At 47.5% G+C, this 23,084-nt stretch overlaps 1 protein-coding gene across 4 annotated transcripts in view; it reads left to right on the forward strand.

Annotated features, from left to right (window-relative positions):
* PLXNB1 (plexin B1) overlaps positions 1-23,084 on the forward strand; it is a 75,461-nt gene that overhangs the window by 48,268 nt on the left and 4,109 nt on the right. For all 4 annotated transcript variants that reach the window (XM_035338082.1, XM_035338084.1, XM_035338083.1 and 1 more), the window contains 29 exons: positions 1,130-1,238; positions 1,332-1,440; positions 1,581-2,441; positions 2,893-3,018; positions 4,137-4,259; positions 5,269-5,362; positions 5,612-5,778; positions 6,827-6,978; positions 8,845-8,950; positions 10,514-10,650; positions 10,851-11,027; positions 11,228-11,396; positions 12,736-12,978; positions 13,770-13,946; positions 14,259-14,407; positions 14,794-14,894; positions 15,692-15,909; positions 16,109-16,287; positions 17,025-17,091; positions 17,531-17,677; positions 18,155-18,332; positions 18,853-18,956; positions 19,613-19,697; positions 20,438-20,604; positions 21,191-21,351; positions 21,609-21,756; positions 22,083-22,147; positions 22,235-22,310; positions 22,664-22,738. In XM_035338082.1, coding sequence (XP_035193973.1) covers positions 1,130-1,238; positions 1,332-1,440; positions 1,581-2,441; positions 2,893-3,018; positions 4,137-4,259; positions 5,269-5,362; positions 5,612-5,778; positions 6,827-6,978; positions 8,845-8,950; positions 10,514-10,650; positions 10,851-11,027; positions 11,228-11,396; positions 12,736-12,978; positions 13,770-13,946; positions 14,259-14,407; positions 14,794-14,894; positions 15,692-15,909; positions 16,109-16,287; positions 17,025-17,091; positions 17,531-17,677; positions 18,155-18,332; positions 18,853-18,956; positions 19,613-19,697; positions 20,438-20,604; positions 21,191-21,351; positions 21,609-21,756; positions 22,083-22,147; positions 22,235-22,310; positions 22,664-22,738 — 4,670 coding nt within the window. The remainder of the gene's footprint in view (positions 1-1,129; positions 1,239-1,331; positions 1,441-1,580; positions 2,442-2,892; positions 3,019-4,136; positions 4,260-5,268; positions 5,363-5,611; positions 5,779-6,826; positions 6,979-8,844; positions 8,951-10,513; positions 10,651-10,850; positions 11,028-11,227; positions 11,397-12,735; positions 12,979-13,769; positions 13,947-14,258; positions 14,408-14,793; positions 14,895-15,691; positions 15,910-16,108; positions 16,288-17,024; positions 17,092-17,530; positions 17,678-18,154; positions 18,333-18,852; positions 18,957-19,612; positions 19,698-20,437; positions 20,605-21,190; positions 21,352-21,608; positions 21,757-22,082; positions 22,148-22,234; positions 22,311-22,663; positions 22,739-23,084) is intronic.

The following is a 23,084-nucleotide window of genomic DNA, read 5'->3' on the forward strand; positions in this document are numbered from 1 at the left end:
TATTTTGCTGTATTCCAAACTTTTGCAAGTGAATCTTGCTTGCAAAAGGAGGTCTGAACTCTGTGAGAGTAACGATGGACAAGCTTCTTATTACCTACTTTTATAGCAAATTGTCTTAGAGAAATTGCAGTGCCTAGAGTTCAGCAGAGCATGCAATGTGCTCCTATTACTTAGAGTCCTAGAGCTCAGTTCTAGGATTGAGGGCATCTGTCTGGAACGAGATTAACTGGCTTTTTCAGTGGTCATATGCAAACCATCTTTGGGCTCATGCTATCAGCTGTAGTTAGTTATGACCATCTCTGCAGTTATTTGGTCTGTAAGAAAGCAATGATAATCTCTTTCCCAAAGAGAGTCTGGCTGTCCTGAAGCTTGTAGTTAACATGAGACCTAGGTTTAAAGCAAATAAGCCTTCAGTCATTGCAAGTGAGATTACAAGTCTTGTAAACTCCTTCACTGACTCACTTCTCAGTCTGGACATAAAACAAAGATCTCAGGGTGATAGCAGTACGTGAAGTGTGTGCTGTTTCTAAGAGCTGAGTTTTAGAATCGTAGAATAGTGAGGAAAGGAAGAGAAGGTTGGCTTATTTAGGGCCAGAAAAATTCTTTGTGTCTGAAGAATTTACAAAAGATGTTAATTACTGAATAAATTTCATGAGAACGTGGGTTGAAGCCCTTTACTTCTGGCAAGAAGAGTCAAAAAATATGTAATAAATTTGGTTGTTATTTAATCATAGAATCATATTTTTCTTTGGATGACATGAGTTTTCCCTTGAGTGACAAAGGATGTCAGTCAGCTTTGAGGCTGGAATGTCACTTCTTCCTCTAATACGCGATAGTGGAGGTGATGGTGGAGTGCAGACGAAACACTGATGATAGATGGCAAACGAAGATGGAGGGATCTTCAGAGCCATCTTCCTCCCCCTGGGTTGGCAAGCGCTGTCATAAACTACTCCGGAGCAACTTGTCCAGCCAGTTTTTAGTGTCCATAGGAAAATCTAGTGATTGAGATGCTGGCAGCATGGAAGGGAATCTGTCTCCAGGTGTCTTCCCTAAAGCATGCTCTGTCTTTTAACAGTATGGCAGTCTTACAGTGGCTCCATTTCTAAGAAATTTTTATTGTCGCTTTCAGATCATGTCACCATAAAGCTCGTAGTGCGTTTCCATGACATCTTCATTGCTTCTGTGGACTTCTCTTTCTATGACTGTGCTGCAGTGGCCCTGCTATGGAAATCAGCACCGTGAGCACCTGCTTTTTCTTGTCTGTAGGTATAGGGAGGGTGGCTGTCCTGTCTTGGGTCATCTTAGCAGCTGCTTTTCTATCGCTATTCCAGGTGCCAGAAGTGTGTGAGCAGTCCCTGGGGATGTAACTGGTGCATCCAGCAGCACCTCTGCACCCACAAGGCAGCCTGCGAGGAAGGAATCATTATCTACAATGAAAGGGTGCGTCTCCCCAGTCCGTCGGGGTGAAGCAGCCTCTTGTGAAACATTGCTATAGGGAATAATAGGGAGGGTTTTTCCTCCTTGGGTTTTATTCTGCATTTTTCTTATTTCTTCTCATCCACCATGTTGTTTTTCTCTAGGCCCAGCTGCCAACTTCAAGCGTGTTTCCTTCTTCAGCAGCTCCCCTCACCAAATCCTCTACCATAGCCCCGATGGTGGCCACAAAACCCATCACTCCCCCGGTGCGTGTGGTACTGAGCACTGTGTCCCCCACAGAGCCCAACCACGTCACGCCCTCTGCGGCCTCAGATGCAATGACTGAGCCTACAGAAACCTTCAGCTACACGTTCTCAACTCTTTCAACCGAAGCAGCGTCTCTCCAGGCTGTCACAGAAGCCCCCCTGCCACCACCAGCAGACAAACCTGCTGTCACTCTGCCAGACGCAACTTCTCCCGCTGCATCTGTCCTCACCAGTCCGTCCAAAAACGGGGATCACGCAGCCCTGCCCACCGAAGGGCCAGCCACTGCCCAGGAGCCGTGGCACACCGACCCACCCACCACTGCAGTAGCTACTCCTCTGCTCACAACCGCACCAGCAGTAACACCTTCTCCTCACGTCACCAGTTTCAGGTGGCCTCCAAATTCTTTTCCTACCACCGAGGCCCTGACATCTGCCATCCCATCTCCCCAGCCCCCCAGCGAGGTGCCAGGGGAGCCTGCTGCCTCTGATGACTCTCCTGGTTTCCTGGGAACCGAAATTCCTGCTTCAGAGCTCCCGCCGTCAGCTCCCCCAGACTGGCTGCTGGGGGAAGACACGGAGCTCCAGGACACGGAGGACTGGATGGATTTGCTGCAGGCTGAGAATGACACATCTCCCTTCTCTGCTTCCACTCTTCTGTCGGGTGATGGTGATTCTTCAGAGAGGGATGTCCCTGACTTACCCAGGATCCTCCGCCCTGACCTCGACTATCAGTATGATGCCCCTGGGTTTTGGGAGGAGGTAAGTTGCTGGACTTCAGGATCTGCATTTTAAGGCTGTAATGCTTTGAGATTTTGATACGTATTGCTGATCTAATATTTCAGCACATAGAGGAGGTAGTGGTCTCGGAGAAAGTAGCAGGTGACCACTGTAAATGCAGGGTGAGAAGGCAGCCTGAGGAAGAAAAACGTGTGGGAGATTCTCAGGTCTTGTAGAAAAGCTGTTGGCCTGAAGGTGGCAGGCAGCTGCTGGCCTGAAGGTGGCAGCTGCTGTGATGTCCAGCATATTCACAACTTTCTGCTGTTCACCACTTCGGGCTTGTTGTGCATTGCTTTCCTGTAACTCATAGTAAAGAAGCACTGATGTTTCTTTGTCCAGGCAGGGCTTTATTTCTCTGTTTGCCTATTGTTTCTCTGATTTCCTCTATCAGAGGTATGAAAGCCTCTCTCTCTAACGATGTGTTTGTTTTCAGAATGAAGAGTTTAGCTGGGGTCCCGGTGCGTGTCCCTGTGTGCAGGGAATCCAGGGATCTTCACTGTTTCCAGTCAACGTGGCAAGGAAAATAACCCTGCTAGGAAAGAACTTCCACCTCTACCAGGTAGTTAGCTGCTATTTCATGTCAGCATTGACAAAATGTGTTAGTGCAGGGCACTGCTTGGGCAATCTGTCCGCTGGACAGCTACAAAGAATTCTAACAGTTGTGAGGCTGCTGAAGTTTTTCTTTTTTTCTAGCAGAAACAGCCAGAGGAGTGACTGACTTCTGTGAATAAGAAATTAGGTAGTTGGATTTACTGGTGGGTAGGAGGGCATGCAGAGAAAGGCAGGCTACAGGTGTGCACCAACCTGCTGCAGAAATCTGCACGTATTTGGATTAAGTTGCACTTGTGCTACGCTGTAGATGGTAGTTCTTGGAGTAACTTCCTGCTGAATCTCTGCTGGTTGTTTGTGTCTCCATAAGCTAAAGATAAGTCATCTGTTCCCTTTCCTTTCTGGCCTGGTAATGTTGTTGTGGTGGCTATTCCTGTCGTACCCGAAGCCTCCACAATGGGGAAAACCGGCCCTTGAAAGCGTCGTTCCCTGGGTGTGTCTCTGATAAAAATTCTTTGCTTCTTAAGACAGAAGGCTGATTTAGTAACCTTTTACAAACAACCGCCTCAGAACATGCAGCCCACAGACTAATTGTTACTTGATATGTTAAACCTGATATACTTCACTGCCGAGCAGCAGAGTTAGTTACAGACGCATATCCTTTTTTTCGACAGAACATGCCCAAGCAACTCAATGGGAGGTTTACAGGAGAGAGAAGAAAAATACACTTAGTGTTTTTGAGGTGCACTGCCTTAATCTGTGTACTCAACTCTTTGTTTCTGAGCTAGTGTTTCAGAGTTGTACAGGCATAACCTCACAGTCCCACTGTTTCTTCTTTAATTCTCTCTCCTGTGGAGACTTGTCCCCACATTGACACACATGTGCTGCTCCCTTCTACGTGTTTTGTTTTGTGTTGGTTTGATTCTTTTTGTACATGGAGGCAGAGTGTAGAGAGCCTTCAAATATAGCATAGAATTGGCATAACAAAGGGAATGGCTGGAGCACGCTGCCTGCACAGTAAGTGGCTCGGTAAAAGGCACCGAATTGGAATGGCAGGAGCCTGCTGTCATGGAGCAGGAAGCTCCATGTGATTAAGAAATGGTGCCGTATAAATCTTCTGCTCTGTAGGACCAGCAGTGGGACTATGAGTGTGTCCTGAATTTGGAGGGGAGGACAATGGTGATGGATGCTTATGTGGAAGGGGAAGAAACCAACCAGTCCCTGTGTTATATCACCTGCCAGCTGAACCAGGTGAGTGCTTGGGATGTGTGATGCCATTTCACAGGTTACACTGGTACTGGTTTTGCTCAGCTCGTTTATCCGACAGGCTAGGAGGCAAGCTCTCTGGGGAAAAGAGCATATTTTGCTAAAATATTTATACAGTATTGAGCACTATAGGGCTCTGTGTTGCTGCTGCCTGGCAGTACTGGTGCTTCAGCTTGCAGAAAGATTTTGCAGCACTGAGATCTGTTGCTGCATTTGATGTGGCATGGAATGGTGCTGGCTCAGAATCTCCACTTGTTGCAACCTGTCAGGACACTGCAGCCTCTGCTACAGCTTGAGCCTGTGCTGTCTGCAGTTTCTGGGTCATGACTTCTGCAGTGCTGGTTCTTTTGTGAAAAGAAAAAGGCTAGTAATGCCAATTTTTTCTTGGTGGTAGAGGCTAGCCTGTGGATTGTAAGAATAACAGGTGCAATCAATCAAAACAGCAATTTACATTTCTGGATTGTGTGTAGATTTTCCATATGGCAAGATTTGCAAGCAGAGGTGATATTTTTAGTTCGCAATCTCGTATAGTCAAGGGAGAAGGAACAACATAGGCTTTGCACACACAAGCCGTGCAGACCAATTATAATGCTACATCTTCAGCTCAGCTGAAATTGCAGAAATGCCAGCTTGAGCAGTTTTTTGAGCAGGTGGCTTGTAATTAGAAATCAGACATTTCAGAATGCATTTAGAAAGTTAGACAAGTATTGGCATGAGCATACACTTGTTTGCAGTGTTCTTTGTGGTGAACCAATGTCAGCTGCTCTTTCTAGAGCAAAATGGTGCCTGAGTGAGCCAGCGAGGACAGGTCTGTGCTGCCACTGCCTGAGCAACACTGCCTTGACTGTGTTCACAGGACGTTCCATACAGGCTGTGCCTGCCAATGCACTATGCAGGATGGATGTTGATTTTTTTATTTGTTTTTCCAACCTGTTCAGCTGGCTTGTTTGTGCCTCCACTAAGTCCTTTGCCTTGATGGTCCTTGTCTTTGCAGTACAGCTATACAGCACCTCAACTCGAATTTAACGCTGTGGTGTTCGTGCAGAGGCGACGACACCTCCGAGTGGACAGTGCTGCAGATCTCCACGGTAGGAATGCAACACTGCTTCAGCAGAGACAGCAAATGGGATGGAAGGGAATCAAGGAATCCTCAGCTTAGGCTTTTTGCATCTGTAGTAGTCCTATCACAGGGGAACTGAGGAAACAATACAGCCTCGGTTCTATCAGTCCTCACAGAGAAGGGAGGTGGAGGGGATTCTTTGTAAGACACCAAGTGCTGGGATATTCTGTGCCTTAGGGGCTGTTTTCAGATGCCTCTGAACGTTTCTCTTTTGCAGTGACTTTTTACAACTGCTCTGTGGGACACACCGATTGTAGCCGCTGCCAAACAGCTGACTCAAAGTACAACTGTGTGTGGTGTGGAGGCAGCAACCCCAGCTGCATCTTCAGGGGCTCCTGCAAGGAAGAGATAGAAGACCTGTGTCCAGCACCTCTCATTCACTCTGTGAGTAACCCGCTCACCAGTGCACTGCACCTGGGGCAAGGAGGGCTGCATTCTCTGGTTGAAACCAGAGGTCCGAACTCAGAGTGAAGAGTGCAGCTCAGCAGGACGTTGGCCATCTAAAGAGCAAGATAATCCTATTCTGCTCTGATCTCTCAGTGGTGTGAGGATGCTAGGCTTGTGCTGGGCTTTCATTGTACTCATAAAGACCACTGGGGAAAGATGTATTTGTACGTCATGTGAGCTGAAACTGGCATGCCAGAAGGAGCTGAATCCTTCAGAAGCTGGAAAGGGTCTACAGGTTGGATTTCCCCCAACTGTTCTGAGCCAGAGCCTGAACCAGGTTGGCCCAGCTGAGCCTGGGGTAAAGGAGGGCAAAACCTAATGATAATGGCACAGCAGGGATGTGAAAGGCATGACAGGTTACTGGGATTAATGATTTTTGTCTGTTTATTTTAAATGTTTCTTGCTAACTGCCACATGACAAGTGTCTGTAGCCATGTGTCCCTTTTGCTGTCAGCTTGTCCTCCCTTCAGTGGCACACAACGTCCATGTGCTGCATCTTGTCGTAGTTCACCTTGGATGCTGCTGAGGGACAGAGCTTTGAAGTTTGTGCAGCATGTGATTCATTGTCGTACTGATGCTGAGAGGGTAATGGTGCTTGCTGCTTCAACACCAGTAACATTTATCAGCTTGTGCATTCCCACTCTTCAGTAGAGATGCCCTATGGAGTGGTCAGCATGGTGATGAGAAGGCAAAGCAGGGCAGTCCTTGCCTGCAGAAGTCTAGAGTGGACTCACACCCTCTGGGGAACTGCTGGCAATGGTGAGGTATAGGAAAGAAAGCTCTGATTGTGGTGTTCTTTATGGCCTTTCTTCTGAGGATGCAGCCTGGTACTAGTCCCAGTCACCAAAGGGAATCCGTAGCAATGGCCAGACCAGGCAGAGTTGGCGGTGGGGCAGTTGTGAAGGACCCAGTGCTGTAGATCAGTTACCAGGCTGAGGAGGTCTGAGATACTGTGACATTTACACGTGCGCGGGTGTCTTTGCAGGTATACCCCCTGTCTGGACCAGTGGAAGGTGGCACTAGAATCACCATCACTGGCTCAAACCTCGGGCAGAAACATCAAGACATTGCAGAAACTGTCACTGTTGCAGGAATTCCTTGTGCCGTAGATGCTCAAGAGTATGAGATCTCTAGCAGGTAGAGTATCTGTGAACCTTCTCCCAGAGACAGGCGCTGGCTTTTCCCTTGGCTGCTGACACCAGGCTGAGATTTCGTTGCCTTTGCTGTAGCAGGTATCAAGTCTTGCCCATTCCCCAGGGAGTGCCCCCGAGTAAGGTCGCTGTCTGATTAGTTATTCCTCAGGCAGTGACCTTGGGGAGATAAGTTTGTGTACAAGGCAACGACCAAACAGTGCCGCTGTATACTGAACACAGCTAGCTGGCTCAGGGAGTCACGGGCTCAGCTGCAGTTTCATGGGTGTCTCTGTCACAGCTTCCTTTCAGTAATGCCCAGGACATGCCTTGTTATAAGTGTCACTGTAAGGGAAATATCCTGACCTCGTTAATGCAGGATGAGGATGGGGATGCATGGTTAGAGGTACAGCACAGTTCCTTGTCTCTGCTTGAGCGGGCACACCCCAAGATGTTTTCCTTCACTTGCTAGGCAGACCTGCACCTCCCTGAACAAATCCAGTGAAAGGACCCTCTTAGCCAGGGGCTGACAGGGGAGTCCTGCTGGGCCCTGTGCCACGCTTCGTTGGCTAGCCGGGCCTGGCAGCTCACATGGTGCCTGTAAAAGTAGTGGCTACGAGGATGAGAAGGGGCAAGAGGTCCTGCTGAATCCAGCTAACGTCAGTGATAAAGAGAATTGGGTAGTTGTGTGTCTGGTCAGGGAAGGACCATATAACAAGCAAGTACAGTCAGGTGTTTAGAGGCGTGACTGGAACAGCGAGGAAGCAAAGAAAGAAATATTTGTACAGTTGGCCTGTGGAAGGGCAGGTAGGTGGGAGCCTTGGACAAGGGAGGCAGAGGAGCCAAGCAACCAGCAGGAGATGAGGAGAGAAGAGCAGAGCAATTGTGAGTAACCTCTCATCAGAGCTATCACAATCCCATTTTTCCATTCCGTGGTAGCAGTAGCTGTAGCACCCTTCCCCTGGGAGCGAGGTAAGATCCTACTGGGAAGTGGCCTGCTGTGTTGAGCAGTGTTGTCCTGTCTGTGCTGCTTGTTTGTCTGGATCCATCTGCTTTCTGTTTTCATCCTAGAATTAGAAGATAGTCTTTCTTGGGTAGCACTGTCTTTGTTCTGTATGTCACCTGGCATCCCAAGATCCTAGCTTGGGACTGGCTCCCTGCCAGTCCCTTCAAATTCCGGAGTCTTTTTGGTTGGGGGCATATAACTGAACCCTGAACCCATTCCTGAGCAAGGCCCAGACAAAATTAATCTCTTACTGCATAGCGAATCTGGCAAAAGCCTGCTGCAGAGCAAAGTTTTTCTGATAGTAAATCAGTGCTCAAACAGGGCAGCAAGGAATCCCATGTTAGAAGTGCAACCTGATTTTTTGCATTGTCAGCATCTCCTACGCCAAATTACGGCTGGAAAAGGGACTGGAAAGAATGGGTGGTGCACACAGGGAGAGCTGGCAGATCCCAGAGGCTGCTGGCTGAAGATCAGCTAGACCTACAGCCTTGAGTTTTGTTTCTGCATCAGGCACAGTGCTAATGTGTGGACTGAGGTCACTCCAGATGTGTCTGATTTGATCAGCTCTGGTCTATAGCAGAGTTCTTGGCCTCTTTGTGCATCTGATACAGTGGGCTTCCTCCTGTCTGTCCCTGAAAAAGTAATCTTGGATAGGATGGGCTCGTTTGGAACTGCCCCCTGCTTTTTTCTGCTGCACCTAAACTAGCTTTTAAAGGAGTCTTTCCATGTTTGGTGGTATGTTCTGAGCCTGTGCTAAGGCTGAAAGAGACGGGAGCTGTGGTTGCTGGGTGGTTTTAGAACACGATGCAAAGGATACAGCTCGATTTCTGTGCTGTGCTGTGACGCTGTTCTTGGATTGTCCTGCAGTATCGTGTGTGTCACTGGTGGGAGCTGGACGGAGAGATTTGGGCACGTGGTGGTGGAAGTGCCTGGAGGAGGACGTGGAGTTTCTGAGCATATTTTCACCTATCAGGTAATGTGGCTATTGCTTCTTTTATACCTCTCCCTATTCTTCCAGTATTTCTGCTGAAGAGCTGCGAACTACATGAACTGAAGGCTCTCTGTCAGAAAATCAGTGTTCATGTTTTTATCCAATTTATCTGGTCTTTTAGTTCTGTTTTCTTTGTTTATTTTTCTTCCCTACTGCTAAGATTATAAGAACAGATGTACTGGGTTGTACGAAGGATTCTGTAGTCTAGTGTTTTTGTTTGATTGTTTTTGACAGTGGCAACTTAAAGAGGAACAATACTAGGTACTTCTCTGATTTGGAGATTTTTACTGATGACTTAGCATCCTGTTAAGACTTGTAACCTTCCTTTTATTAATTTGCAAATTGCTGCTTGAAAAGTTTTTACTTCTGACCTTCAGCAGCTGGTGGCAGTAAGCCCAGGGTTACTATGCAGTATATGGGGAAGTTTCCTATTACTTTTAAACACCTGACTGATGAACTGTCGATATCTTAAGCACAGCAACTATGAAATGTTTATGTAATTTTAAGATAGTATTACTCACTCTTCTATCTTGCTGTACAACTTACAGTTGTATGTGCCAAGTTGCATGTCTCCATTTCCCCTGGGAAGAGGAAAGATGTCTGAAAAGTCCTAGGCTGTTACATTTTGGCTGTATGAAACCATTTTGTATATTGGATTGTGCTTGTTATTGCTCTTTGTTTTGGTTCTGTTATCACCATTTGAGGCAGGGTGATTAGAACTGCATACTTACATTCAAGATGTGAGTGCAACAGGAATTTGTACTATCATATATATTTGTTTTAATTCTCAATTCCCTTCCCAGGAATTCATAATGCTTGGTGTGTTTTCATTGGGCTCTGTGCTTACAGAGTTGTTATAGGTGCTAAAGCACTCCTGAAGGGGCTATTTCAAAGCTCACAACTGGGCTGGCTTCATTGTTGTAGTCTTTCTGCTTCTTCTCATTTTATGTATCTTGCTTTTCATTTATCATTTATCAGTAGTGACTTACTTGTGCCACTCTGTTGCCTGCTTCCTCAGTTTTTTTCTGCACCGCCTGGGACTAAGTCATCGTTACTGTGAATAATTTATCAAATTTCATTTCTCCTTTCCAGGTGACCTAACAGCATGTTTAGCAGCTCAGGCCTTAAGACAAATTCTGAAGGCTCCCTGCTGATAATCTCTTCATCTACTAGACAAACAGACAATTTATTTGCTGCCTTGTATTTCCTAACTTGAGTTATTAATCCAGTTACTGATTTGAACAATCCCTTTGAACTGTTAATCCTAGGGTTTGTGTGTGAGGCTCGCAGCTCTGCTGTCTGCAGCATCTGTCTGCCTCTTGCGTTGTGGAAAGCCAAGTCTCTGATTCGCATTTCTTGCTAGTGTGGTTGACCCCTCCTCTCTTGGTGCCATTCCATAGCAAGGCAGCAGCTGGAGCCTAGCTGAGGACTGCATGTGCTTGGGAATCTGCAGATTGTATTTTCAGAGCCCTGGAGATCACTGCTACTTTTTTTCCTTGCCTTATTTTGTGAGGTTCTCATCACTTTTTTTTTTTCTTCTTCTAGAACCCAGAGCTGAAATCCATTGTTCCAACTCAGGGCCCCAAAGCAGGAGGAACCTGCCTTACCCTTCTGGGCTCAAAGCTGCTGACTGGACATCCTAGTGAGATCAGCGTCCTGCTTGGAGACCTCCCTTGCCGCATGTAAGATCAGGGCCTGCCAATGTGCTGGCTGTGCACTGCCCCGAGTCTGCCCCAGAGCCCTGCAGGGTTTTCAGCATTAAATTTAGGAAAATATGGGAACAGGTTCACGGTCTGTCGGCGAAGAGCAAGGCATAGTACTAAATACAGCTACTGCAGAGATAGGTTTTATAATCATTTGCTCTCTTTTTTGTCTCTCCAAGCCTCTCTGAGATGACAGAGGATCAGCTGGCATGTCAGACAAGTCCCAGCAATGTGTCTACAGAGCTACCAGTCACTATCAAGTATGGGGACCAGGAGCGGAGGCTGGAAGGATCTCTCTTCAGATATACTCTGGATCCCAACATCACTTTTGCAGAGCCACCTAAAAGCTTTCTCAGGTACAAAGACTGAGGGCTTGCACCTTCCCCGAGGCCGTGTGCCATGGCAGGCAGGTGCTACAGCACCAGTGGCATCTGTTTGATGTGCTGCACTCTGGAAAAAGCCAGGCTTGCAGGAATGGGCATAAACAGAAGGGTGGAAGCACAGGACAGAGCTGATGAATAATAGGTGTGTGAGATTGGCTGCTTTTCTCTTCCAGTGGAGGGAGAGTGCTCAGAGTTCATGGATACAACTTGGATGTTGTACAGAGACCGAAGATTCGCGTTACCGTCTCTCCATCTGAACGCCGGCGCCGAGGAGCGGGGCGATGGCGCAGAATAATCCCAGATACCGAGTGCCCTGAGGGTGCTCTGTGCAGCATCCAGCAGGTAACGTGGCAAAGTGTTCCATGGAGCTGAGGGTTCATGAGGGCTGGTGTGTTGTGCTGCAAAGGCGGACTGTCTGTCCCTAGGGCTTCTGGACCCCTTGCTGTTACCTGCTCAGTTCCCACCAACTAACAGTCTTGGCCAAACAGAAGCGCTCTCTGCCAGGCTGAAAGGTTAAGCACTTTCACAAACATTTGCATAAGCTGGGTTTGCCTCTGGTTAGAGATGTGCAGGGCTTGCGATAGGAGACAAGCAGCAGGACAGCAGTGAGGAGATAAAGAAATCTGCAGCTGAGCCAGAGAGCTTGTCTGGCTCAGCATGTCCATGCTCCAGACTTTCTTTTTGCATAGTTCAGGTCTGTCTTTAGAGCTCCTGGGCTCTTTCACTCTGAGATATAAAACCAGGCAGAGTTCAGTGAAATGACCAAATCCACCCGCGTTTTTCTGTTCTCCAGATGTCAGCATCCTGAGATGAGTCACTGCTCAGGTCTTGATCTGACCATTGAGACTGCAGAGCTTGCAGAGTTAGAGGGTATTTGGTAGCCAAAGTACAACAAGGGTTTGCATTCATGGTGCAAACAGCGGAGGGCTTCCTGTACATAAACTTGGAGGCCTTGTCTTTGTCTTTTAATCTCCCAGTGTGCTGAGAGGTAATCATCTGACATTTCATCTGGCATTCTGAGAGATGTGGTGAGGATGATGCTCTTCATATTCTTACACGTATATGAAAACTGCTCTAACTATGTAGGAATTTTTTTCTATGTTAAGTACTTTCCAGGTTTCTGTCTTATAGACGTGGAGCTGAATATTCTCCTGAAGGACATGCACTACTAAAGCTGTTTTTCCCAATGTTCTTAGGAAGGCATTTGTGGCTGTGAATTCCTCTGGGGAAGTGGAAAAAAACAACTAATGCTCTCATCACATGTATAAAACATATGTAATCCAGCAAGGGACACTTCTTTCACAGAATCATTCAGGTTAGGAAGTCTGCAGTGCCTTGAAGGTCGTTGGTCCCCTTCTGTCAGAGCAGGGAGATCTCAGGCTGATGCTGCTCCAGATCTTGTTGCTGTGGGAATGTCGGAGCTGATTTCCACTACTGAAACCTAGGTACCTGCAGCAAAACCAGTGTTCTGAAGACTTTCTTTAGAGGAACATGGGGAATTCCTCAGATCTTGGATTTTTCTCTCTACAATTAGCAGAGCTTTTCTGGCATTGCTCCAAGTAAGAGGAGCACAGACTAGCCCCAGATTGCACAGGGTTTGAAAGCATTGCAGAGCTATGAGAGAAGTATTAGCGTTTCACTGCTAATGCCTTTTTTTTTTTTTTTTCCCTTTGGCATTTAGTTTGAAGAACCATGTCTTGTTAATTCTTCCTACCTGATCCTGTGCAAAACTCCAGCCATTAACCTGCTATTGCGGAGTGTCCACATCAAACTGGAATTTATTCTGGATAATTTGAGCTTTGATTTCAACTCGTTGCATCCCATGCCCTTCTCTTATGAAGTCAACCCTATCCTCAAGCCCCTGAATGCTGAAGACCCTGCCAAACCATATCGTCACAAGCCAGGAAGCGTCATCTCTGTGGAGGTAACACACGAACTATCTAGAAATAACATATGCTGAACAAAGTGGTTGCTATCCTGAGGCTGTTTTAAATTGGCAACATGCAGCTTCCAAGGTTTTTAAAGCATTTGACAGGCTTGCAGCCTGTCACAGCACATCTGCTTTGGCCTCTGAGAAATAGCACATGAGAGGAGGAAAAAGGAGTGCATCAAAAAAGCCTCTCAAGACCATAAATCATTTAGGGTTTCATAGGGCTCATGGAAACTTCTGTAGTTTTTTTTAATTTTTTGTCCTAATGTGAATTAGCACTGTTTGTGTATGAGATATTAGTACCAAACAAAACCCACCATTACATTCTATTCTCAGCTGCCATTTTTTCATGACATCTCAAGGTTCTTCTATAAGTAACTTAAGAGTAAAAAAAAATTATTAGGTGGAAATAGGAGAATCATTGTTTAAAGAGGCTGCAAGAGGGCAGAGTGGCAAATGTTTGTTGTTTTCTTTATATATGTGAGGAAAAGGCACTGTGATATTTCTCTTGTATAGAAAGGTACTCTCCAGTCCAATAGCAATTAAGAAAGGTAGTGGCTGCAGCTGGAGACGTGAACTTTCTCCACTCGATCTTTTTGATCACAGAGTGAAGAATGTTTGGCTTACAAAGTGAACTTGTGCAGCCAGTTCAGATGGGTTCCCAGTCAGGGAATAAAAAATCCTCCTCTTGTCATGTGGTGCTGGTCTCCATCTTCTCTGGAGCCATGGACAATGCAGAGATGCTTTTTAGCCCAATTTGATGTGCTGTTCTACTTCTGTTCCAGGGGGAAAATCTAGATCTGGCCATTTCCAAGGATGAAGTTATGGCCATGATTGGAGAAGGAATCTGCGTGGTGAAGACACTAACAAGGAATCATCTCTACTGTGAGCCTCCTTCCGAGCAGCCAGCTCCTCGGCACCGCACAAAGCGGGAGGGCACCGACTTGCTGCCAGAGTTCACGGTAGGGAGTGAGCAACAAATCATGTCATTAGTGGGTGCCCAAGCAAGAAGTAGTAATGGAAGCAGGGAGTGGGACAGGAAGTAAGAGAAAGGCAGAAGTCATAGTGGCAAGGAAGTGCTTTTATTCTCAACTCTACCCTTAATTGGCAAACACTGTCTGGAACAAATGGTGCAGCGGGATTCAGGAGCTGTGCTGTGGGATGTAGCCTTACTAGAGAGCTGTATGCCACCTGTACTTGTTCTGCAGAAGCTGTGTGTTTTTGCTTTTTGTTGCTGCACTGAGCTTACATCACCGCACCTGCTTTCTCTACAGGTACAAATGGGAAACCTGAACTTCCTCCTGGGCCGAGTGCAGTATGACACAGAAAGCCAGCTCACCTTTCCACTGGAGGCACAGATCGGTTTGGGTGTTGGTGCATCCTTTGTGGCACTTGTCGTTCTGGTCATTGTCTTCATATACAGGTGAGAGGCTGTGGCATTGTATGGGAGCTTTAACTTCTCTACGTTATTCAGTGGATGTGGCCAAGCTTGTATATCCTGGGCCTAAGCAAGGTCCTAGTTTTCTTTATTTTGTGGCAAATTCTGAGCCCCTCACGTTGTTGTGTGAGGCATAGGGATGGTGTGCCTGCTCATCACAGCCTGTGTTGTGATTCATTCAGAGCACTCACCTAATGGGTGCTCCAAGGGACACACGTAGTTACAGAACACGGTTTGGTATCCTGTAAAGGTGATGTTTAGTAGAAACCACCTCAACTGCATTGCCCTGGAGTCCTTGGCAGCAACACAACAGCTGGCAAAGACTATCCCCAGGCTAAGACCACTGGGAACAATTCTGTTTCTTACTACAGGAGGAAGAGCAAACAGGCTCTGAGGGATTACAAGAAAGTTCAAATCCAGCTGGAAAATCTAGAAACAAGTGTTCGGGACAGATGCAAAAAGGAGTTCACAGGTTAGTCACAGAGCTCCTGCATTCCTGCAGCTTCAGGAAAGTTTGAAGAACCACACAGAGCCCTACCATTCTTTTCATTCCTGCATACTTGTTTGGGTAGCTCAGGACAGGCAATAGCTTTATCCTGTGCTAGTGCATTGAAACATACAGCCAAAATTGTGTATTTCATTCTTCTCTTTAATTCAGAACACAGTGATATATACAGACCCCTCTGATTCTCCAGTCCATCCTCCAGACTCAGATGAAGAGCTAAAGGTCAAGACAGCGCACTTGGAGAGACCTTAAGTACAGCTAGTCCAGTCTGTGTGTAGAGCAAGTTGAGTTACCCCGTATCTTGAGTCTGAAAACTTTGTACTTCAGCTGCCTACAGCTGTGAGCACTTGTGTGGGGCATCTAGGGCTCTAAAACTTGTGCAGGCTACTCAGATTGTGATCTCTAACTAATGGGGGAGACAGTGAGGAGCAGGACATCCCTGGTACTTTGTGAGGAGATAATGCCCGTAACCACAGGTCTGTGCTGAACAGCTTTTTATAAAGCTGGAAGCCAGACCCTAACTGTAAATGAGAATAATCACCAAATTCACCTGCTGGTTCCCAATGCAGTTTCTCCCAGAGCCTAGTCTAGTGATGAATATTTCTGCAATGGGACCCCAATGTGACTCTTCCTGACAGGAAACATCCTTCCTCTTCTTCAGTCCCATCCTGCTGGCCCTAGTTCCTGCCTGCACTCACCTCATGCTCTGTACCATCGCTTGTGTGATCATGTGGTCAACATCATGGGCGTTTCCTTTCCCCCAGACCTGATGACTGAGATGATGGACCTCACGAGCGACCTTGTGGGCACAGGCATCCCCTTCTTGGACTACAAGTCCTATGCGGAGCGCATTTTCTTCCCGGGCCACCGTGAGTCACCATTGCAAAGGGACCTGGACATCCCTGAGTGCCGTCGGCAAACTGTGGAGCAGGGCTTGGTCCAGCTCTCCAACCTGCTCAACAGCAAGCTCTTCCTCACCAAGGTAAGGTCCCTCTCTCTGCTTGCAGCATGCTATGGGGTCTGGGCCATGTTGCTGGCAACTGGTGGCAGGAAGCAGGCAGTGCTCATTAAAGTTTGTTCCTGATTAGCCCCCCTGCAGCACCACTGCTTTCAGGAGCCAGAAGGTGGGACTGCCTTGTTTTCAGGGGATTCACGCACTGCCTTGTCTCTCTCTCCACCAGTTCATCCACACCCTCGAAATCCAGCGTACTTTCTCTCCGAGAGACCGGGCCTATGTAGCATCACTGCTCACCGTGTCGCTGCATGGGAAGCTGGAGTACTTCACTGACATCCTCAAAACACTCCTGAATGACCTTGTGGAGCAGTATGTGGCCAAGAACCCCAAGCTGATGCTGCGGAGGTGAGTGAGCCAGACATGGTCCCAGTGTTAGCTACACCAGGGGACAGAGCCTTTCTGTCCAGCAAGCAAGCTCTGAAAAACTGCCGTGGGTAAAATAATATTGTGGCATGGACTGCAGCTGTAGGTCAATGTACATCAAACAGGAGAAGGCAGTATCAATAATACCCTTCAGCCCATCAAGTAATTGTCAGGGAGAAAAGGAGGAATGGTGTGAGAAGAGTAAGAAGCTGAAGTTGCCCACTCCAAATTCTTTTCTTCATCTGTTCTTTCAAAGCTACTGTATGTTAGCTTTCTCTTAGTGCTCAAGTACTGTGGCTTTGTCAGATCTGCTGTTTAGTGGTCTCTGGGACTCCCAATCCTTCCATGTTTGGAAACTAAATTGAAATATCTCCTGAGTTCAGATCCCCATTAGCCTCCTGTCCAATGTATCCTTCTGATCTGAACAAATTTATCTTGTTTTGAGACTTGACAGAGGCTATCCTTTATCCCCTTTGTCTTTTCTGTCATTTGGTGCCTCCTTCAGGCTGAGAAGTGCTTCAAATAAGAAGTAGGATCAAGAGCATTAACCTGACTGGTCCCTGAAGTATTTTTTTTTTTCATTTTCCTTCCTCCCTTGATCCTGTATATCATTTAGCATGCTCTTTTCCTCACCTTTTCTCAAAAGGAGCGATCTTTATCTCCAGTTACCTCCCGGCTGTGCACTGTATCCTTGTGACCAACCTCATACTCTCTTTCAGGACGGAAACAGTGGTAGAGAAGCTGTTAACCAACTGGATGTCCATCTGCCTGTATGCATTTGTGAGGGTGAGTTCTTTGTCTCTCTGTGAAGTAAAGGGGCCAAAAGAGGGGAGGCAGCCACAGCTTTGCTTTGTGTCTCACTCTTAGCTGAAACGGTGCTGGAGCCATCCTGTACTTCAGGGAAGAGAGATGCTTAAATCAGCATCGAAGCCACTCTGTTTCCAGGGAGGGGGTAGCAAGGAGAGTCCCTCTGATTAGTGACACGGAGGCAGTGATGCTGTGGTCTTGTGCATCCAGCTGGTCCTTAGCCCCTGCAATTTCCCTGTGCTTGGAGCAGGAGCTGTTGGTGGGCTTTGCCTGCCTGCAGTGGTTTAACTGCTGTATCACCTGGTGTCCTCCGGCCTGCTGCTCCTCTGCTTGGTGTCCGTGCTTCCAAGCTGTTGGGTTCTGTGGGGAAGAACAAGGTGAATTCCTCTCGGGTGAAACTCCTTCCTTTCTGTGCCAGGACTCTGTTGGGGAGCCACTTTACATGCTGTTTCGAGGAATCAAGCACCAGGTGGACAAGGGACCCGTTGACTGGGTGACAGGGAAAGCCAAATATACGCTGAATGACAACCGGCTTCTGAGAGAGGACCTGGAGTACCGGACTCTGGTAAGCACCAAATCTTTTGAACCCTCTGGGCTCTCTGGTGTGACAGGGCTGAATGTCTTCCTACTCTTTAAGGCAGAAGCACAACATCCTGCCATTGCCTCCTAGGAGCCAGCTTTGTCCCAGCAGCATGACTCAGTAGCTGAGCAAGAGCTCTGCTAAATCAGGTAGTTTTGCCCTAGGCTAATAAGGAGACATCACCACAGTAATCCGGTGTATGTGCCAGGCTCTGTGCCTAGAAATAAGGGCATGAAATTGCTGATGGCACAGGGAAGCCCCTCCCTAGAGCTATTAAACCCATGCCCAGCTCTCAAGGGAAGGCTGGGAACACGGTGTTAAACAACCTGTGGCATTTTGAAATTCCTCCAGCAAAAGGGCTAGCTGTTAACGTGCTTTAATGCCAGGCATCAAAGGTGTAAATGTGTCAGATTATGAGTAGCAACCTTATGAGGAGCTGTGACCTTTTCTTTTGTTCCGCAGACTTTAAATGCTTTGACACAAGCAGGAGTTGCTGCAGGAGGAGCAGAGGACTCCCAAGGGATTTCTGCAAAAGTGCTGGACTGTGACACCATAACACAGGTGAAAGAGAAAATCCTAGACCAGATCTATAAAGGGACACCGTACTGTCACCGACCAGACCCAGACACCCTGGACCTTGGTGAGCAGAATGTCTTGGTGTCAAAACTCAGTGAGCAAGTGGAGGAGAGTGGTCATTTGCTATCTGTGCCCAGTGCAATTTTCTGCTGAGCATGCAGTGTCCCTGACCAGTGATCTTGCACTCTGGCTGGACCCAACAGGGCACGATGCAGGAAAGACTAACAGCAAGAGGTAGGGGTAGGAAAGAAGCGAGTCCAGCCCCTTCGATTTCATGGTACTTGGTGTTCTTTGCCAGACCTGGCCCATTGCAATGGCTTGGGTAAGGAGACACAGGGAAAAAAAAAAAGGCATGGAGAAGGTATGGAAAAGAAAGATAATTTCAGTGCAGAGTTGCTACAGTCATGAACTGGCTCTTCCTGACAGTGGAGTCAGTGGTAGCATCTAAATAGTGGCTGTCAGGAAATATTTTATCCCTTTTCTGGCTTAGAGTTTGACTAGTTCAGGCTGAAGCACAATAGACTTCAGAGATGCTTCTGCTTAACTTGTTTGTTTGCTTGTTATCTGTGTTTTAATGACTGTAGAGTGGAGATCAGGGCTGGCAGGTCATCTCATTCTGTCTGATGAGGATGTGACATCTGTTGTTCAAGGAACTTGGAAACGCCTGAACACTCTTCAGCATTACAAGGTCAGAACTGAGTCTACCATGGCCTCGTCTCCCCTTTCATCTTCTGTGCACTGTTACTCTCCATTTGTGTCTCTGGCTCCTCATGGATTACTGTAAAAACGTCAGAGCTTTTCTGCAGCAACATATTCAAATTAAGTCAGTGCTGTGTCCTGCACTGTGACTTCTCAAGCAGCAAAATCTGAACCTGTACCTGAGACCTGGGCATGCCTTGAGCTTGGGAGAAGACAATGAGTGCATGTTGCAGTGGAGGCAACCCTGCTGGATTCATTAACGTTCCAGTCCAAATCAGTTAGTAGGTGATATTGCCCTGGTCTGCGATGTAGCTTCTAGGACTGAAAAGAGTTTGGGTTTTTAAACCATCTTAAACCCGTGTGTCATATCGTGCACCAGTATGTCACGCCTTGCTGCAACGCATTCTGGATGTGAATGATGTCAGTCCCGGGGCATTGCCATTTTTATAATGTTCTGTACATCAGTTTTTAATCTGTACAAACAAGATCCTCCCACCACCGGGACAGATAGTGACGGTGCCCTGAGATCCCTATTTCTAGGAGTGGTACAGTGTGTTCCGTTTGTTTTGCTGTACAAGCACTTGCCTGTTGTGCTGATGAGCGACATGCTGTTTGTTCTGAATGTTGATTTATGCTTGTGTGCAGGTGCCTGATGGAGCAACAGTAGCACTGGTCCCTCGCCTGACCAAGCACATCCATAGAGAGAATCAGGATTACATCCCAGGAGAGAGTGAGTTTGATGTCCCCTCCTTACGAAATGATTTCATAGCGCCCATCAGGTTAGTGGGACAAGACTTGCTGTAGCCCTAGCTTTACGCTGCTGCAGAAGACTGGTATGTGATCTGAACCCTCGTAGGATTGTCAGGAAGCTGGAAGTCTGGGCAGGAAAAATGAAGGAAAAGCAGTAGAGTACATAACAGAGGAAAGCCAGGCTAGACGTGAAAATGCAGGATAAGTAGAATTCTCTAGTACTGGCTGTAGGGCTGGGCACAGTCCACAGCTTGTAGGAATCTTCAGTAATTTTGTGTGTTGAGCATGGCCTGAGGGTGGTGATGGGACCCCAGCCAATTACCTCACTGCCTTGCATAGCGTACAGCTCCACGGTTACTCCTGTGGTGCACGGGACAAAAGCCACAGGTTGCATTTTAGCAGCTTCAAATTGGATGCGAATACAATTTCCTCAGCAAACAGGTGGTGCAGGCCTGGAACAGGCTACCAGGGGTGGAGGATCTCTATGTGGGAAGTTTCCAAGGCTTTGAAAGTTTTGAGTGGACAAAAGCAACCTGATGCAGCACTAGCAATAGCTGTGCTCTGCACAGGAGGCTGGGTGGAGGCCTCCAGTGGTTCCTTTCCTTAGGAGTATCTATCGACCTATCATACTGTGAAGTCCGCTTTCTTCCTTGAGCATAACCTCGCCAAGCTCCACTGTGAGAGGGCTGACACTTGTCTTTAAACAACTGTTCCATTTAGAAACACCGATGCTGGAGGATGCAGATGAAGGTGGGATAAAACTTTGGCACCTGGTAAAACCGACAGAAGAGCCAGAGCTTCCCAAGCATCGCCGTGGGAGCTTAAGAGATCGGGAGCGAGCCAAGGCAATCCCAGAGATCTATCTGACACGTCTGCTTTCTATGAAGGTGAGAAGCACAGATTGTGTTCGGCTTGGGATCTTGCCTTCTTTCATATCCCCCTGACAGATGACAGGGATGTGTGTGAAGATGAAGAGCCCCTTTGGGGCTGGGTTGCTGCATGTGCTAGTTGGTTCCAGTTGGGTTCCTCAAGAGACAGCCCTGGCACTTTGCCAGGCAGTGCCTGTGTTCTGCCCACAAACTTCTCTTGCTACTGAGCAGACCCCTTCTTGTTCCTGCCTGGCTGAACGCAGCTGTTGGCAGCCAGCAGTGCCCCTCCACTGGTCAGTCCCTAGAGTGCAGTTCCATCCCTTCGTGTCGCAGGCTCTCTCCTCTAGTAAGCCCCTGTACCGACTCTAAGAATGTCCGACTCCACTCTGCGTTTTGACTGTTAATGAGCTCTCCCCTGGCCTCTCATCCAGAAGCTTCTGGGGTCTCATTTCTCCATTGCTGCTGCTCCTGCAGTGGATGTGAGGTAGCTTGGGGACCAGTGAGAGGAGGTTGCAGAGCAGAAGAGGGTAACCACTTGTTGTGAGGTCTGGGCTCTCCATGTTCCTCTGGCTGTACCGACCCTGTCCTGCTTGGTTCTCCACAGGGCACACTGCAGAAGTTTGTGGATGACTTGTTCCAGGTGATCCTCAGTACCAACCGCCCCGTCCCTCTGGCAGTCAAATACTTCTTTGACCTGTTGGATGAGCAGGCGATACACTACGGGATTGCAGATCCTGAGACCATCCACATCTGGAAGACAAACAGGTACGGTGGTCTGTGAGCCCTGACGGAGGCACTGCTCATCTGGTTGGAGCTGACCACTTGCATAGAGAGACACCTTTGCCTGCTGAGGAGCAGAAAAATGGGAGTGCAAGGCAGCAAAGCACAGTGTGAAAGCTGGTTTTGCTGAGAGGATGAAGCTGGGAGGTGACCAGTATGACCAGTAGCATGTGTAGAATATCTTCCAGCACCACAGCTGTCGTCTTTGCTGATAAGCTGTCACGCTTCCATCTTCTCTGCAGCCTGCCCCTGCGGTTCTGGATCAACATCATCAAGAATCCCCAGTTTGTTTTTGATGTGCAGACGTCAGATAACGTAGATGCCGTGCTTCTTGTCATTGCACAGACCTTCATGGACTCCTGTACGATTGCTGACCATAAGCTAGGACGGGTAAGTGCGGAGGTAGAAGCTTGTAGCTGGCACAGGCGGTCTGAGCAGCACTGACACCTTAAGGTAGTTGTGTCTGTGTGGTTGCACCGAGACAGCCCGCCAGGCCCGCTCCTTGCTCTCATGCGCCAGGGGTCCCTTCACCAGCACACGGTTCCTCAGGCTGTGTTACTAGGGAGGGAGTCCGTTATTTTAATGCCCTCCATGCAGAGGGCAAAAGTTCCCAACCTGAACAAATAACAGAGAATAGGATGGGGTCACCTGCTAAGGTTAGCTCACAGGATGATGAAGGAGCTTTGTGTAATCAATTCTGGTTTTGGATGTTCAAGGACTCTCCGATCAATAAGCTGCTCTATGCCCGGGACATTCCTCGCTACAAGCAAATGGTGGAAAGGTAAGGAATGAAGGGGGGAGTTGTAGTTGAAGCACTAAGAGGGAGGCTGGGAGGAATGTGAAGATAACTGCCTGTGTACTGCTGTAGGTATTATGCGGACATTCGTCAGACCATCTCTGCCAGTGACCAGGAGATGAACTCTGCCCTGGCTGAGCTATCACGGGTAAATAAAGCTATTTATTTCAGAAATCACCCTGGCCCCTCATCAGTGCATCAGATAGAAAGTCAGTCATGCAAAGATCAGATATTCCAGCTGTGTGCAGAAACACTGATTGCTCCCAGTGGCTGCTCTGCTTCACGGCACCACTCAGAAGCAAAGTGCAGTCAAGGCTTCGGGGCAGGGAGTACGTGTGTTTTTTTTCCTTTGCTAGGAACCGCTGGTGAATTCCCTTTCCTGTTGCTTTGTGCTGGGTTTAGTGACTCCAGCACATTTCCTAATGAGTTATGAGGATGTGGAATTTGGAAGAACAATTGTTAGGTGTCTCACAGCTTTATCTGACTTCCTCTCTTATTCAGAATTACTCAGGTGACCTCAATTCCCTGGTGGCTCTGCACGAATTGTACAAATACATCAATAAGTACTATGACCAGGTGAGTGTGTTCCCAGGCAGGTATGAACGTGACCTTCTCCTTTTACTATCCAATCAAAAACACCCTCCAAAAATAAATAATTAAGAGCAGACAGATCATTACAATGCTGTGTATTGTTTCATTGGCACATATAACTGCCATGTCATAAGTTTGCTTTACTCTTATCGATGAGGGATGGGGGATATCGCACAAAAAAGGACTTAGCCCTAACCTGGAGGCTGTTGACATTTCAAATATATTTGCCTTTTTTTTGTTTATTGTGGTATCTAAATGTTCTACTATAACTACATTTTAAGTTTTAAGATTCCTTTACTAAAGATAGAATTTTCAGGTACGAAACCTAGCA

The sequence above is a fragment of the Oxyura jamaicensis genome, chromosome 12 (assembly GCF_011077185.1).
Source record: "Oxyura jamaicensis isolate SHBP4307 breed ruddy duck chromosome 12, BPBGC_Ojam_1.0, whole genome shotgun sequence".
Taxonomy (NCBI): Eukaryota; Metazoa; Chordata; class Aves; order Anseriformes; family Anatidae; genus Oxyura; species Oxyura jamaicensis.